General features: G+C 39.2%; 2 protein-coding genes across 7 annotated transcripts in view; one reads left to right on the forward strand and one right to left on the reverse strand.

Annotated features, from left to right (window-relative positions):
* The window catches only part of LUC7L3 (LUC7 like 3 pre-mRNA splicing factor), a 41,969-nt gene extending 41,499 nt beyond the window's left edge, over positions 1-470 (forward strand). For all 3 annotated transcript variants that reach the window (XM_034789646.1, XM_034789648.1, XM_034789649.1), the window contains one exon: positions 1-470. This exon is cut by the window's left edge. The gene's annotated coding sequence lies outside the window, so the exon portion shown is untranslated.
* A 3,094-nt stretch (positions 471-3,564) lies between these two features.
* Positions 3,565-14,130, reverse strand: part of LOC117887457 (ankyrin repeat domain-containing protein 40-like) — an 11,820-nt gene continuing 1,254 nt past the window's right edge. For 2 of the 4 annotated variants that reach the window (XM_034790105.1, XM_034790104.1), the window contains exons 2-5: positions 12,339-12,487; positions 9,196-9,687; positions 7,284-7,459; positions 3,565-6,433 (exon numbers count right to left, since the gene is read on the reverse strand). In XM_034790105.1, coding sequence (XP_034645996.1) covers positions 6,290-6,433; positions 7,284-7,459; positions 9,196-9,687; positions 12,339-12,487 — 961 coding nt within the window. In that variant the 3' untranslated portion in view covers positions 3,565-6,289. Of the gene's footprint in view, positions 6,434-7,283; positions 7,460-9,195; positions 9,688-12,338; positions 12,488-13,605; positions 13,901-13,922; positions 14,019-14,130 lie in introns of those variants that run through there. The other 2 variants (XM_034790106.1, XM_034790103.1) reach the window with 2 other exon arrangements.

Genomic DNA, 14,130 nt, shown 5'->3' on the forward strand with positions numbered 1-14,130 from the left:
CATCCTGTTTTGGTCAAGTTAAATCCTAGAATTTCTTTAAATTTTAGAGCAGTGTCAAATAGAGATGTTGGTGCAGATGTTTGTTCTAGTATAAGGCACCATACTGACTTCAGACTTGCATCCTACTAGCAGTTAAAAATACGTCATTAGAGAGTGGTTATAATTAGCAAGTGCATGTAATTTGTATATTAAAGCAATTGTAAACGTGTTCATTTCATTCCCCTCGTCCTCAGCTTTTTTGTGATACTTTTATTGTATTAAAGGGTAGCTTAACGGATTAAATAATGAGGGTGCTTTTTGAAAGAAATGTGTTTAAAGGAAACATTTTGCTGCATTACACTCTTCAAAATGAAGTGACAAGAAGGTAATATGGTGGCTGTGGCCATATCAGACTTTTCCTTCATGTTGGTTGTATGCATCCTGGACTTGAACACCGATTTATGAAGGAATGATAAATGTTTTTATTAAAACCTGTGGCTTGAGAGAAGTTAATACGGTGCCTTTTCCTTTCAGCAGTTTCAGCTGACTTCATACCTTTTAAAGCATGTTCCATCTCATCTTGAAAATGGAGAAGTCACAAAAATGATTATTTTTTTTTTTTGTGAAATGGTAAAAAATGGAATTCTGGTTGCATGTGATGTGTACACTGCATTTTGATTCTGTGGCTCAAATCTTACTAAAGCAGTGTCTCTTCATATTGATATTTGCCCTTGTGCATACAGATAAGTCTTCTATAGTAAACATTGTTTCAAAAGGCAGGAAAGAATCTCACACATTTGAGTGCTATATGCAGTTGCACACACAGAAGTGATAATTAGAGACATTTAAACTTTAATTATCTATCTTAGCATTAATGTCAAAGGGACTTTCTCTGTCCTTAGAAATTGGAGATCTTGTTCAAGTTGAAAATGTCATTGATATGTGATCTGTAGGTATTGGTCACTGTAGTTGAAACTGTAGAGATTATGCTCCAATCTGTAAAGTTGGCCACCCCAATCTAATATTTTCTAAAATACTAGTCAAGAAAAGGCAGGTTAACCAGCTTAACCTGCTAAAGTACAAGTTAAAACACATCAGTTAGGCCATTATCCTGAGTAGAACAAGAAACTCATTGAGAACTATATTCTTATAAAAGGTGAATTCGATTGCACGACGCAAACTCAGTGTTCTGGAGGATGTCACTGAAATTATGTAAAGTTTGCTGAATGCCTGATTTCTAAGTTTGAGGTTGCCATTAAAGGGGATGTAGCTTCTCTAAGTCATTGTGATCTATACTAAAGAAAAATTGATAAGAAAAATGCACAATAAAAACATGTTTTTTCAGTAACATCTTTCAGATTCTGATAAACTTCCAAACAGGTAGTCCAACTGCTACAGGTCCAGTTCTCTAAAGAACAAGGCAGAAGCTGGGCATTTTTCCAGTTCAATTGTAGGAATTGTATAAACCTTAACTTAAAAGCTCTTAAGGGTTGCTGTGAAGAAGTGGCCTTTAACCTCTGCAGAGGTCTATTTGCCTGGTACTGAAATTATCAGACACATAGATGAACATGATTTGTTGGCACAAGTCAGTGTGGTATTTGTAAAGGGAAATCATGACTCAGCAATCTGTTAATCACCTCAAAGAATGTAATAAACATGGATGTGGGTGATCTAGCACTGTGGTTCTCAACCTTCCCAGACTACTGTACCTCTTTCATGAGTCAGATTGTCTTATGTACTCCCAAGTTTCACCTCATTTAAAAACTACTTGCTTACAGAATCAGACATAAAAATACTTGTGTGTCACAGCACACTATTACTGAAAAATTGTTGACTTTCTCATTTTGTCTATATGAAATTTTAGTTAGTACTGACTTAGCTAGTGCTTTTTATGTAGCCTGTTGTAAAACTAGGCAAGTATCTAGATGAGTTGATGTACCCCCTAGAAAACCTCTGTGTACCTCTGGGGTACACAGACCCTTGGTTGAGAACCACTGATCTAGTGGATGCAGTGTAGTTGGACATGCAGAAAGCCTGTGAGAAGGTCTCTCACCAAAAGCTCTTAAGCCAAGTAAGCAATCATGGGATAAGAGGGGTGTGCTCGTGGATCAGTAAAAGACAGCAACCAAATTTAGGAATAAATGGTCAGTTTTCATAATGGAGAGTAGTGACATACCCACCCCTGACTACTGGGATCTGTGGTATTCAACATACTCAAATGAGCTGGAAAACAGTGAGGTGACAGAATTTGTAGATACAAAATTACTCAAGATCAAAGCAGCCTGAAAAATTACAAAGAGCTCTCAAAACTCAGTGATTATGCAACAACATGGCTGGCGAAATTCCATGTTAAGTAATGTACATTGGAAAACAGATCCCATCATTTTGTATGTATAGATGGGATTATAATTTAGCTCTTACCACTTAAAAAGTGTGTGGAGTCATTGTGGCTAGTTCTCTGAAAACATCTGCTCAAAGTGCAGCAGCAGTCAAAAAAGCTAAATCTTAGGAACCATTAGGAAAAGAATAACTAAGACAATATCAGGATGCCACTATAGACATCAATGGTATGTCCACACCCTGAATCCTGCATGCAGTTTTGGTTGCTCCATCTCAAAGATATGTGGAATTTAGAAAAGAGAGAGGCTAGAACCAAAAATGATTAAGGTATGAGCTCAGCTTCCATATGAGGAGAGATTAAAAGACTGGAACAAAGGTCTATACAATCATGACCAGTGTGGCGAAAGTGTTATTTACCCCTTCACTTAACACAAGACCCAGCATGGGGGATGTGTCACCCAATGAAATTAATAGCAGGTTTAAAAGGAAGTACATCTTTGCACAGCAGAACATGGTGTGAAGGCCAAGAAGAACTAGGTAAGTTCATGGCAGATAGATCCATCAATGGCTATGAACTAAGGTGGTCAAGGAGGCAACACCCATGCTCTCGCTGTTCTTAGCCTCTGATTGCCAGAAGCTAGATCACACAATGAGTGCCTGTTCTGGTCAGTCTCTTCGATGCATCTGGCATTGGCCACTAGACTACTGGGACCATGAGTCTGACCCAGCATGGCTATTCTTAGGGCCTGGAGGCTGAGTTAAGCTACTTAAAGCCTTTTTAATCCTATTTTTGAAGCCTTAGCTGGCCATTCTTTCTGCAACTTATTTACCATTCCTGACCCTCTTTCTACATTAGCGTTGTGTGTTCTTTTACAAAGGCAAATGTCACTTGTTTAGCAATCTGCATTTTTACACCCCCTTAGCTGAATTGGGCACAAATCCGCCCTTCTAGAAAGCAAGAAAGCTCAGCTGCTGGCTGTGTGACTAGCTGATCCCGTATACTAAAGACAAGCTGCATAGATTTAGAAACAGCCGCAAGCCTCTTTCCTCAGCTGCTCTCACACCTGACCTCACATGCTTGATGGTAAATACTCATTATTAATTGACTTTGGAGGTGCTGCCTTTAGGAACTGAAGTTTAGGACTAAAAACAAAATTTAAAAGAAATCTGCAAGCTTTAAACGTAGCCCTGTCATTTCAAGACAAGTTGGTAAGGCCAAAAAAAGTCCCTGGAAGAAGTTGAAACTCTTTTCCCACTGACATCTTTATTATTATATGAACACAAATAAATTCACCATTACCATAGTTAGTGTGCTTTAAATGTTATCAAACTTCATAAAACATACAAAAATATTTCTCTGAATGCATAGATTTGCTCAGTTACCAGCACTATATTTTTAGTCATTAGTTCTTTAGCAAAAGTTGTGTTGCATATCAAGTTAACAGTTAGTAGTTGTGAGTTAGAGGAAATAAAGCTTATTAATCGCTTCCATTAGTTCCTGGACAACTGTTACATTGTTTATGTAAAAGTGACAATGTCCTACATGCATTAAACCCTAGGCTCTGCAAAGCTAGCTGTGAATACTCTTAATTTTGAGCTACATAGCTACTGTTTTTTCCAAACAGTTTAGCATTCACTTTGAAATAACCCTTGCACTACAGTGGCAAGTGTGTAGGTCAAATCCCCACCACAGGGAGAATCAGGTTTGACTAAGTACTGATGTCAGTAGGGGCCTTCAGTGCTTGTCCAGCCACTGTATGGACAGAACAGGGGAGAGTACTAGCTGAGTGGATTAGATGGCAGAAGGATTAGACCACAGATGCATATCGCTGGAGGCTTTCATTGGTGGAGTGTTAGTTGGAATAGGGAAAGGACCTAGAACGCAGTAATCAATTTTGAACCAATTAAACATCTCAGTGATCAAAAGGAAAGTGTTAGTAACTTTCTCATCTTTATATTTTGGATTTTATCTGTCATGTTGCAGAACAATTTGCCACATTCTATTATTGTCTAGTCAAATTCAGAAATGTTTACTTAATATAAACCAATGTGTGCCATCAGTTGTACAGCATGTGAAAACATGTTGGTCAAAAAGAGCAGCAGCTACTGCAAGGGGAAGCTATCCCCTATGCAATGTATGACACTAAATCATTTCCAATATTACACACTGCAATCCACTTTAAAAAAATCCTTACTGTTGTATCAAGATCTTCTTGGGGTAGTAGTGCAGGAAGAAGCTATTTGAAGGCAGCTGCTCTAGTATAGCTTAATAAAGAAATAGAGTTGGAGATGGATTCAATATTAGATCGCTTATAAATTAGGTTACGTTTTTAATTGAAAGACACTGGTAGGAAGTGTTTGTTTCAGTCATAAGAAAGGCCAGATTGCCTACTCAATCTGGAATTGCCATTTCTAGTTTTTCTGCATATCAGCCTAGCCTTCATCAGTCTCAGGGTAGCCGAGTGTTTTGCGAACTGCTGGAGATTAGTACTTCCAGCAACAAAAGTGCTCCTTGGGAGAAAAAACAACTTGAAAATATGGTATTTGATAGCAAATGTGATACATGTTTTAAATTAACACTGCTCAGGATAAGCTCTGAAAAATTAAGAGCTCAAGTAGGCTTAGATTCAAGTTTTTAACATAGTACTATAAAGTATCCAGCAACATTAAACTATTTGGATTACTCAATTGACTGAAGCTTTGGACACGCTTTAAGTGACACCAGCTCGTGCAACGTAATGCAACAGTTGTGGGAAGAATGTGTCATACAGAATCAATTTAAAAACAGCTCCAAGTGCGTATGTTAATTGCTTCTGATGATGCCTCTATTTCCATTCACATGTTCCCTTAATTGGGTTTAGCTAAGCAAGAGCAGACTGTCTCCTCTAGAGTTGATACTTCCACTTCTCAACAACAAATATTTTCTAGTATTGTGTTCCTAGTGCACAGGAGGCTGAATTTAACCCCGCTTCCCTGAACTATTAGCATCAATGAGGCTAGTTCCTAGAAGATATTTAAAAAAACCCATTAAAGCACTACTAGAGTCATATGGAGTAATTAATGCTTGCCAGGTGGACAGGTGTTAGGGAATGAATTCTTTTAGACGTATATAGGTTTTTAAAAGCAATTGACACCCACAAAAATAATGTAAATACACAGTCAAACATGGGCTGTTTCCTTTTAAGCACAACCATATATGTAACTTTCATTTGTTATGATGATCTAATACACTTGTTCAACAGTGCGGCTAAGATTTACTTTTTAAAAAATCAATATTTTAAGAAAAAAATATTAAAAGTTATCCCATTTTGTTCAGTTGGGTCATCTATTAGTTTGGGGAAGAAAAATGAAGGTGTTTACTAAACATCAATGGCAGTTTGACATCTGGGAACCTGATTTTAGCAAGCTGTCCCTTTGTGGTTGTTACAGTGGGTGTTCTATGGACTGTTTGGAGCAGTAAATACCAGTGCTCTAGAAGACAGCATGGCATGCTACTTCATACTTAGGGCAGTTGTAAGAGACTCAGTGAGCCAGGTACTGGTGACAGCAGAGAGAGACTGCACCTTGAGGAGTCTGAGAAATAAGGGCAGTATTTACATTTTCAGGGGGCCACAAGCGCCAGAAGCCTAAATTTATAATTTATGCAAAAAATATATAGATATCTAACTGTGCCTGATTTTTCTAGAAGTCTTTACTTTTCATGCCAACAGTTGACCAGCTGTCTTCTTATGCCAAATATAACCAATAAACTTCATTAACTTGTATCTGAAGCATGTCGGCTTAATAGACAAATGAGGTACCCTTTATCTGAATACAATATTAAGTTAAAAAAAAGCAAAGGGGATAATAAATATCAAAGATATACTATTATTAGTTAAAATATTAACCCTAACAATAACTTAAGGTTTCACACACAATTAATCCACTGCTTCAGAAGACAGCAGCATATAATTCTCACATTCTAGAAAGTTCAGTAAGTCAGCTTTGATGCTTTACTATTGTAGCAAGACCTCTCCGTCAGTGTTGATGCAGCATTTCTAAAAGGAGAGTTGTCACTTTTCATTAGAACCAGCTCCAGTTCTTGAAAATCCTGAAGTCTTGCAACATCTTTGTCCTTAAAAAGATGAAAACAAAAAAAGCAAATGTCTATAAATGTATTTACCATTAATGCGTATAAACAAGGTCAGGCCTATGAAAGCAAGCATTAACCAACCGCCAGGTACAATTCTATCCAACAAGGTACATAAGTACTATTTTTTCTAGTTAACAGATGTGTCACTATTTGTTTTGCTCTATGATGGAATCTCTTAATATCGTTAAGATGACTTTTCCATTCTTCAAGTACCCAACTATTTGTATGTGAATTAAGCAGGGAAAGGATCTGACCAGAACATTACTAAGAAAGTCATGTGCATGTGTCAGATTAACTGAAAGTCATGTAGACAAGGCCAGTTGATTTCAGACACAGAACCATGAGAGCTGTGTTGTCTGAGCACAAAGGAATGTTTACATTGCTGATGGGGTACCCTTATACATTATTTGCAACAAAAGCTGAGGTAGGGTATTTCCACACACACACAAAAAGGTAATTCCATTTCCACATACTAATGACATGCTCAAGAGATTGAATGCACAATGTGCATGTTTGTCTAATGTTTCAAATACCTGACAACTGTAGGTGCCCGTGATTTCACATGCTTTGGGAGTTTAAAAACATAACCACTTTGATAAAAAGAAATACTTTTTTATTAGATCATGATGAAACTGCATTATTTCCCTCCTATGAAATCTTTCTTTGGGCCGGAATACTTAACAAAAAATTATGTGGCAGTCAGTTCGTGAACACAGTGCAATTCTTTGGAGTCTAAAGACAGTAGCTGATCTTTGTACTCCAGAATCCAAGATAACAGAGAAATGAAATTAATAATATCCGATTAGCAATTAAATATGGAAGTTCCTCTTACCTTTCTGACCAACGTATTCGGTAACTTTCTAATCTTCTCCACTTGTTCTTGATTAACACCCAATTCACAGCAACTGACTCTGAGTAGATCCTGATAGGTCAGTTCTTGTCTGTCTAATTCAATCTCAATGAAGTCATTTTCCCTAAGGTTCTGAATTCTTACCTTAAGCACCAATTCTAGTAAAAAAATAAATAAATAAATAATGATGGTGTGGGAGGAGGTCTGATATAATCTTACAAAGAAAAATAACCAGTATAATAGATTGAAACTGAAGGAGAATTTACATTTTATTATTTAAACTCAGAATTTTTTAGCGTAACACCAGAATCGTTCTTACAAGGATTTAAACCTGAGATACCCATAGAAAGTCCAGTAACACACATCCACAATGAAGGAAACAACCCAAAACTACAGAGGAAACCTTAAAATGATATGGGCATATTTAAAAAAAAAATGCAATATTCTAAAGCCTCTATCAGAATGAATTCCTCTTTCTTCCCCGTGAATTTAGTGCTCGTGATCACACAGATACTACTATATACTCCTGGGGGAATTCTGTGCCACTGCGTGTGCACAGAATTCACGTCCCCCACAGATTTCTTTGCTTTCCAGCAGAAAAATGACTTTCTGACAGGGAAGCTGCAAGAGCAGTCACACACCACTCCCTAGCAGAGAAGATACATTGTTTCAGGCACCCAGAGCATCCGGCAGAGAGGTAAATCACCGTGGGGCTGGGGACACCCCAGCCAGTGGCTCCTACCATGACCCGGGATCAGCTGCTAGTCCTGGCTGAGCTGGAGGGAGGAGAGGACAGGACTTCCAGTTCCCCTACAAGAAGTGTCTGGGGCTGTGTCAGACCCACCCCCAGAAATCCCCCAGCTGCAGGAAGCTCAGCATCCTTCTCCCCCCATCGCTCCTCAACTGTGGGGGAAGGGGGTCACTGTATGGGGGAGTTGCTCCCCCATCCACCCAACCCCTATGCATCTGGACCTCCCAGACCCCCTGCCAAGCCTCACCGGTACATCCAGACAGGACAAGAGGACTGGTTTGGAATACAATTTCTATTTTGGGGGTTCTAACCATTCAGTTTATGGCTGAAATGGGAAATAAAACAGATTTTTCTTATTAAACACAAACAGCAGCACAGCTTCATAATAATGTCATAATGACATATCAAATCTGTTCCACTTGTGAGAGCAAACAGAATGCATGTAATTATCCACATTCTGGTCAGTTACACTAGAGTGAATTGCGAATAACCCTACTGACTTTAAGAAAGGTTTTCTGGGTTCACATCAGTGTAACAGAGCAGACCCAGTATGACTAATGAAGGGTTTCGTTTCAACAGCAATGAACTTCATTTGAAAAAAGTATTAGGAGATGTAAAGGAACCTCAGAAAAAGAAGCTAAGCTTTGTTACTAAGGGCTTGTCTACACACAGATTAATCCGGAATAAAGCAGGGTGTGAATTTGAAGTGGATTAACTCTTATTCCAGAATAACTCCCTCTATACACAAGCCCTAAATTACAAGTTGTATTGGTTTACAAGAGAGTTATTACACCTTGTATCATATTTGGCAGGGTTTATGATTTTTATATTGTTTGGGTTTTAGACTGGAATCTCTCCAGTAGAAAAAAAGTAGCTGTAATTGTCTAACACATTTATAGTATGTATAAATAATACCACAATTAGCAGGGTGGGGAGAGCATTTGAAATAAGAGAGGGAATAGATCGCTCTCTGCCACCATACTGTCCCTTTGACATTTCCACCTCTCCACCAAGAGGGTGGAAAGAGACAGATTGAGATCAGCATGAAATACACCCTTCACTTCAGTTCCCAACTAGTGATGCAAACATGGATCAGCAGTGTGGTAGCAAGATGCATGATCTTGGAAAATTACACTTTGTTACCTTGCATATTATATGGAAAAGTTCCGGTGAAGAAAAGTGGCTGAAATGTCGGTGCAGCCCCAGTATGAGAGCCATTGTGTTGCTGAGGTACAGGCTGTTTAGATGCTACTGGAGAAAAGAGGCCTCTATTATGAGACATGGATGGCTGACAAATGGAGCCATTCTGGACTCTAGGTTTTGGATATTCTGGCACCATGATGGCTGCTGATGGGGTGGGCTGGCCTTCCTTAGAGTGTACCACAGGAAAATCATCTTCGCTGTGTGATGACGTGGGTGTGCATATGCTTTCGACCTGAGTTGCTGATGAACAAGAACTGGTTTCACACAGAGAAACAAAAGAGACGGAAGTGCTTTCATTCTGGAATGCTGTCGAGATGGATGGAATGCTGTTGCTTTCTTTAGTGTAAACATAAGGGAAGGGTGGATTGGCCAAATAGTTTGCAACAATTGGCAAATTTAAGTCTTCCACTTCTTTAAATTCATTTTCCTCCACTTCAGGGGGGGGGGAGAGAAAGAGAGAGAAAAAAAAACTTGTTACTTAAATATTATCATCTTCCCCAATTCAAATATAAAAGAGTTTTCCTACTGTGTCTCACAAAATTACATCATCTTGAAAAAAATCACAATTGCACAAATGTAGCTTGAGCCTATGGGCACTTGGAAGCATGACAAAATGTTGGGAGTGTGAAATGAAAGAATAAAAATCAAGAGGGAAGGAAATTATTGTACAAACTGAGCTGGAAGCCAAAAAACAAAGCCAAAGAAAAATAATTAAACCATCAAAAGCAGATACAAATGATGCCTTTAAATACAGCAATGCCAGTTCACCATCTCTGAAAGGATCAGATTGAGAAGTAGTTTCGATATGATTTTTTTTAAAGACATTATTTAATATAATTGGTTTTCAAGATGCCAGCAAAGGAAGTGGACAGTTTTTCTCACTTAGCTGGTGTTCAACATAGGGTCCAATCTCGCAGTCCTCACATTCGCCAAACTACTGCAACAAATTTGGCTTGAATAAGAACGGCAGGAGTAGGCCCATTAACAGTAACAATGCCAAGGAAGCCCAAACAAGATGTTCTCAGTTTTCCTGGGGATGCACAACTACATTTGTTTAGGAGGTGAAAGTGACACATATCCCATACCTGGTAAGTGAGGCTCAGGTTTTATAGGTATTTAGGTACCTAACTCCCTTTGAAATCAATGGGAGCTAGACACCTCAATGCCTTTAAAAATCTGGGCACGAATGATTAGCGACCAGACAAACGTATCAGGCAGGAATTATGTGGGAGTTCATTTCCCTTGGACATGTCAGCCTAAGCTTTCAAAAGTCAAAACCCAAGTCACGTCCTACTGTATAGCTGCAGATTTTTGCCCAGAAGAAGGAAAAACCAGTTTTCAAAGATTATACCAATCACACAAATGATTGTGAAAATAGTAATGGCAGCCTGTACTTAGCTACACATGCATTTACACAGCAGTCATGCAGCTATTACACACTCTTCATGGATTGTCAAAGTGATCAGCCTGAATTTAAGAGACCCACTCCCCAAACAAATATCATTAACATATACAAGCATGCCCACTGAAAGTTACAAAAGGTGAAATCTCTATGGTACGGAAACACTGGACTCAATCAGACATATCGGCGCCATTTCTAAGAGTGTCACGTATCTAATTTTGGGCTTGCTTCTTGGCACGTGTGGCATAAGCTTTTTAAATATACCAACGTTGTTTGGTCATGTGTATGGAGAAGGTTACGTTTTACTGCCAGGAAGTCATAACTCAGCTATGAAATTCTCAGAAGCCATCACTCCTAAAATGTAGCAGTTGCTTCTGTATACAATGGCCTTGTAAGACTTGATTCAGCTTGACCAGATCTATTTTATGTATCTATACATAGATCTCTTTTATGTATCTATACATAAAAGCCTTTGGCTTGAGGCTTGATTCAACTCCATTTAAACACTTCAATGAGAGTTGGAGAAGCAGTTTCATTCTGAGTTCTGTAGCTAAAAGAGGACTCAAAGGGCTTATCTACACAGGGAAATTTACTGATATAGTTATATCGGTATAATTATATTGCAATAATTATACCAGTATAACTCTATATGTGCACACACTTTATTTCAGAATAGGAGTACTTTTTTCCAGTTTAGTTTATGTCACTTTCACTACATTGGTATAATTATTGCAGTAAATTTCCCCATGTAGACAAGCCTTAAGAAAGCACTTTCCTAGCAAGAGTGGAGCTTTTGAACTGCAGTTGGCAACCATCAGTTTATAGTATCATATTAAAAAAGTAAAACAGGTTTACTAGTGAAATAATAACCACACTAAACAAATTTGAAGATCATATGAGGAAATACATCAGCAATCACCTTTAAACCTGAATGCGTCATGCAAATCAAATGGCATACACCCTCTTATTCTCTGTCTCCTCTCCATAGCAAAGTCCATATCGACCTGCTGTGTCTCAGTCAGGCTTTGCTTGACATAAAATATTCTTGCACTTATGTTTATACTGATTTCCACAGGAGCATGACTGAGGCCAAAGTAACTTGCCCAGAGTAAGTCAGTATCAGAACCAGGAGTAAAATTCAGGAGTCCTGATTCCAACAATTTCTTACAACTTAATAGAATACATTTACAAATATCTACAAGGCACTAGGTACACATGGAAGATCAAAGACGTTAACATATTTACCTACATGGGGTATAATCTTTTAAACTCATATAGATAGATAAGGGATTACCAGTTATAGAAAGGCATACTCCATCTAAAAAAAAATTAAAAACAGGTACCTGAATTGGAAGAGCAAAACTTTTTTGAAAGTGAATAAAAAAGTAAACTCATAAAATTCACTGCCACAAAATTCATCTAACACAAGTTTCATCTTGGCACAAAACACGTTCACAGCAAAGATGTAAACCCTAGAAAAACCTGCAACCCTTCCTTGCATGAATTGTGCCACTGAAGTCAATGGAACTACTTGTATGAGTAAACATTACCGGTGCAACTTCAGTACAGGACTGGACCCTGTCTTTATAATAGAAATGCTGTCAGTCTATGGAACTAGGGAAAACCACTAAATACTACGACCAACTATTTTATAATAAATGTCAAAATATGTAAGTTGTACCTCCCATAATCTTCCTGATTTCTTTCTTTGACGTTAACTGGGCTGCCAGTTCTCCTTTAGCTGTGAGAATCTCCTTATCAGCACCAGCATCAATCAGGCAAGAGACCACTTCAGCATGATTCCGTTTGCATGCCCAGTGCAAACAAGTCCTGTGTGTAAAGAAAATATACTGGTGACTTTGTAGTTCCAATGAACTATACCCCGACCACAAACCATTATGTGCCAACAATAATAATCCATTTGCCTGAGGTTGCACGTAGAATAAGAGTGACTTGGGAGTCACTGGAGTCTCTTCCACATTTAAACTGAACATGATTCAGTTGTAAATTCCTTGGGGGAGGGACTTCCTTTACCTTGATCAGTTGGTGTACACTGACCGTGCTAAACAAACAAAAACAACACTGCTTCATGCTATTAATAAAATATAGTGTTGGTGGTCCTTGTACTTGAGCAATGTTAACTGTTACACAATATATAGTGTAACAGAAATTAAAGAGGACAATAGACTTAGTAGACTCCTGTAAAGACTTGGACTAAAATCTTCAAAACAAGGGCCTAAAGGAAGTCCATATTTAGGCATATAAAATTATATATTAATAGATTTTTAAGGCCAGAAGGGACGATAGATTACCAAGTCTGACCTTCTGTGTATCACAGGCCATTCAATTTCTGCCAGGTACTGAGTCCAAAATGTGTTTGATTAAAGCAAATCTTCCAGAAAGGCATCCAGAATTGAAGACATCAAGAGATGGAGAATCTACCACTGCCCTTGGTAGCTTGTTTCAGTGGTAAAGCACCTGCACTGTCAAAATCTTTTACTTCAGCTCCCAACTATTGAGTCTTCTTATGCCCTTCTCCACTAAAAACTGTCCGTTTTTTTCCCCAATACTACGGTGCATCAAGCAGCTCTCAACAAAGTCAATGGGAGATGCAGAGTGCTCAGCACTTTTGAAAAATCCAGCTACTGACTTGGACACCTAAATAAGAACTCTGGGTTAAACCTCTGAAAATGTTGGCCAAGGGCTTTATCATGGTCCAGTAACATGCTATAAGTCAGTTTGGTCCCATCTACACAGATAAATCCAAGCCCTGGTACTACAAATCAGGGTACTACCACGTTAACACAATCACAGCGAATACAGCATGGTGCCAAGCTTACATGCTACGTCCAGTCACACTTTTGTTAATAATAATGCTTAGGTCTTATATAGCATTTTTCATGGCTAGGTCTCAAAGCACTTTACAAAGGAGATCAATATAAATACACCATTTTACAGACGGGGAAACCAAGGCACAGAGCACTGACGTGAGGTTCCCAGGATCACCCAGCAGGCCATTGGCAGAGCTAGGTACAGAATCCAAGTCTCCTAAGTTCCGGTGCAGGGCACTACCCACTAGGCCCCGCTTGCCTCCCAGCGCTGAGCCTTTCATCCCCAATGATGCCAACGGTACAAACGTTAGCAAGAGTTGTGCAGCCACTTCTGGGGCAGGAGAGCAGGACAGGTCAGAGAGACTTAGAACAAGGGCACCAGCACAAACCCCTCCTGTGATCCCAACAGGGATGGGGGCTCCACACACACACACCATCCCTCGGGCTGCCAGTCCCTGCCTTAGGCAATGCTCCCCAGCCCCAGCTCTCCCAGCAGAAACCTGGCAGGGGGTGACCGGCTGAGCTGTCCCAGCGAGGGGGGGGAGGGGCCCGCAGGAGGTTAGAGCAGCGGGGGGGGGGGGGGCGGGGGGTTATGTTCTTACAAATACGGAAGGGGCTAGGTCGGGAGAGGGGGGGGTGGGG

This window comes from Trachemys scripta, chromosome 14 (genome assembly GCF_013100865.1).
Source record: "Trachemys scripta elegans isolate TJP31775 chromosome 14, CAS_Tse_1.0, whole genome shotgun sequence".
In the NCBI taxonomy this organism is placed as follows: domain Eukaryota; kingdom Metazoa; phylum Chordata; order Testudines; family Emydidae; genus Trachemys; species Trachemys scripta.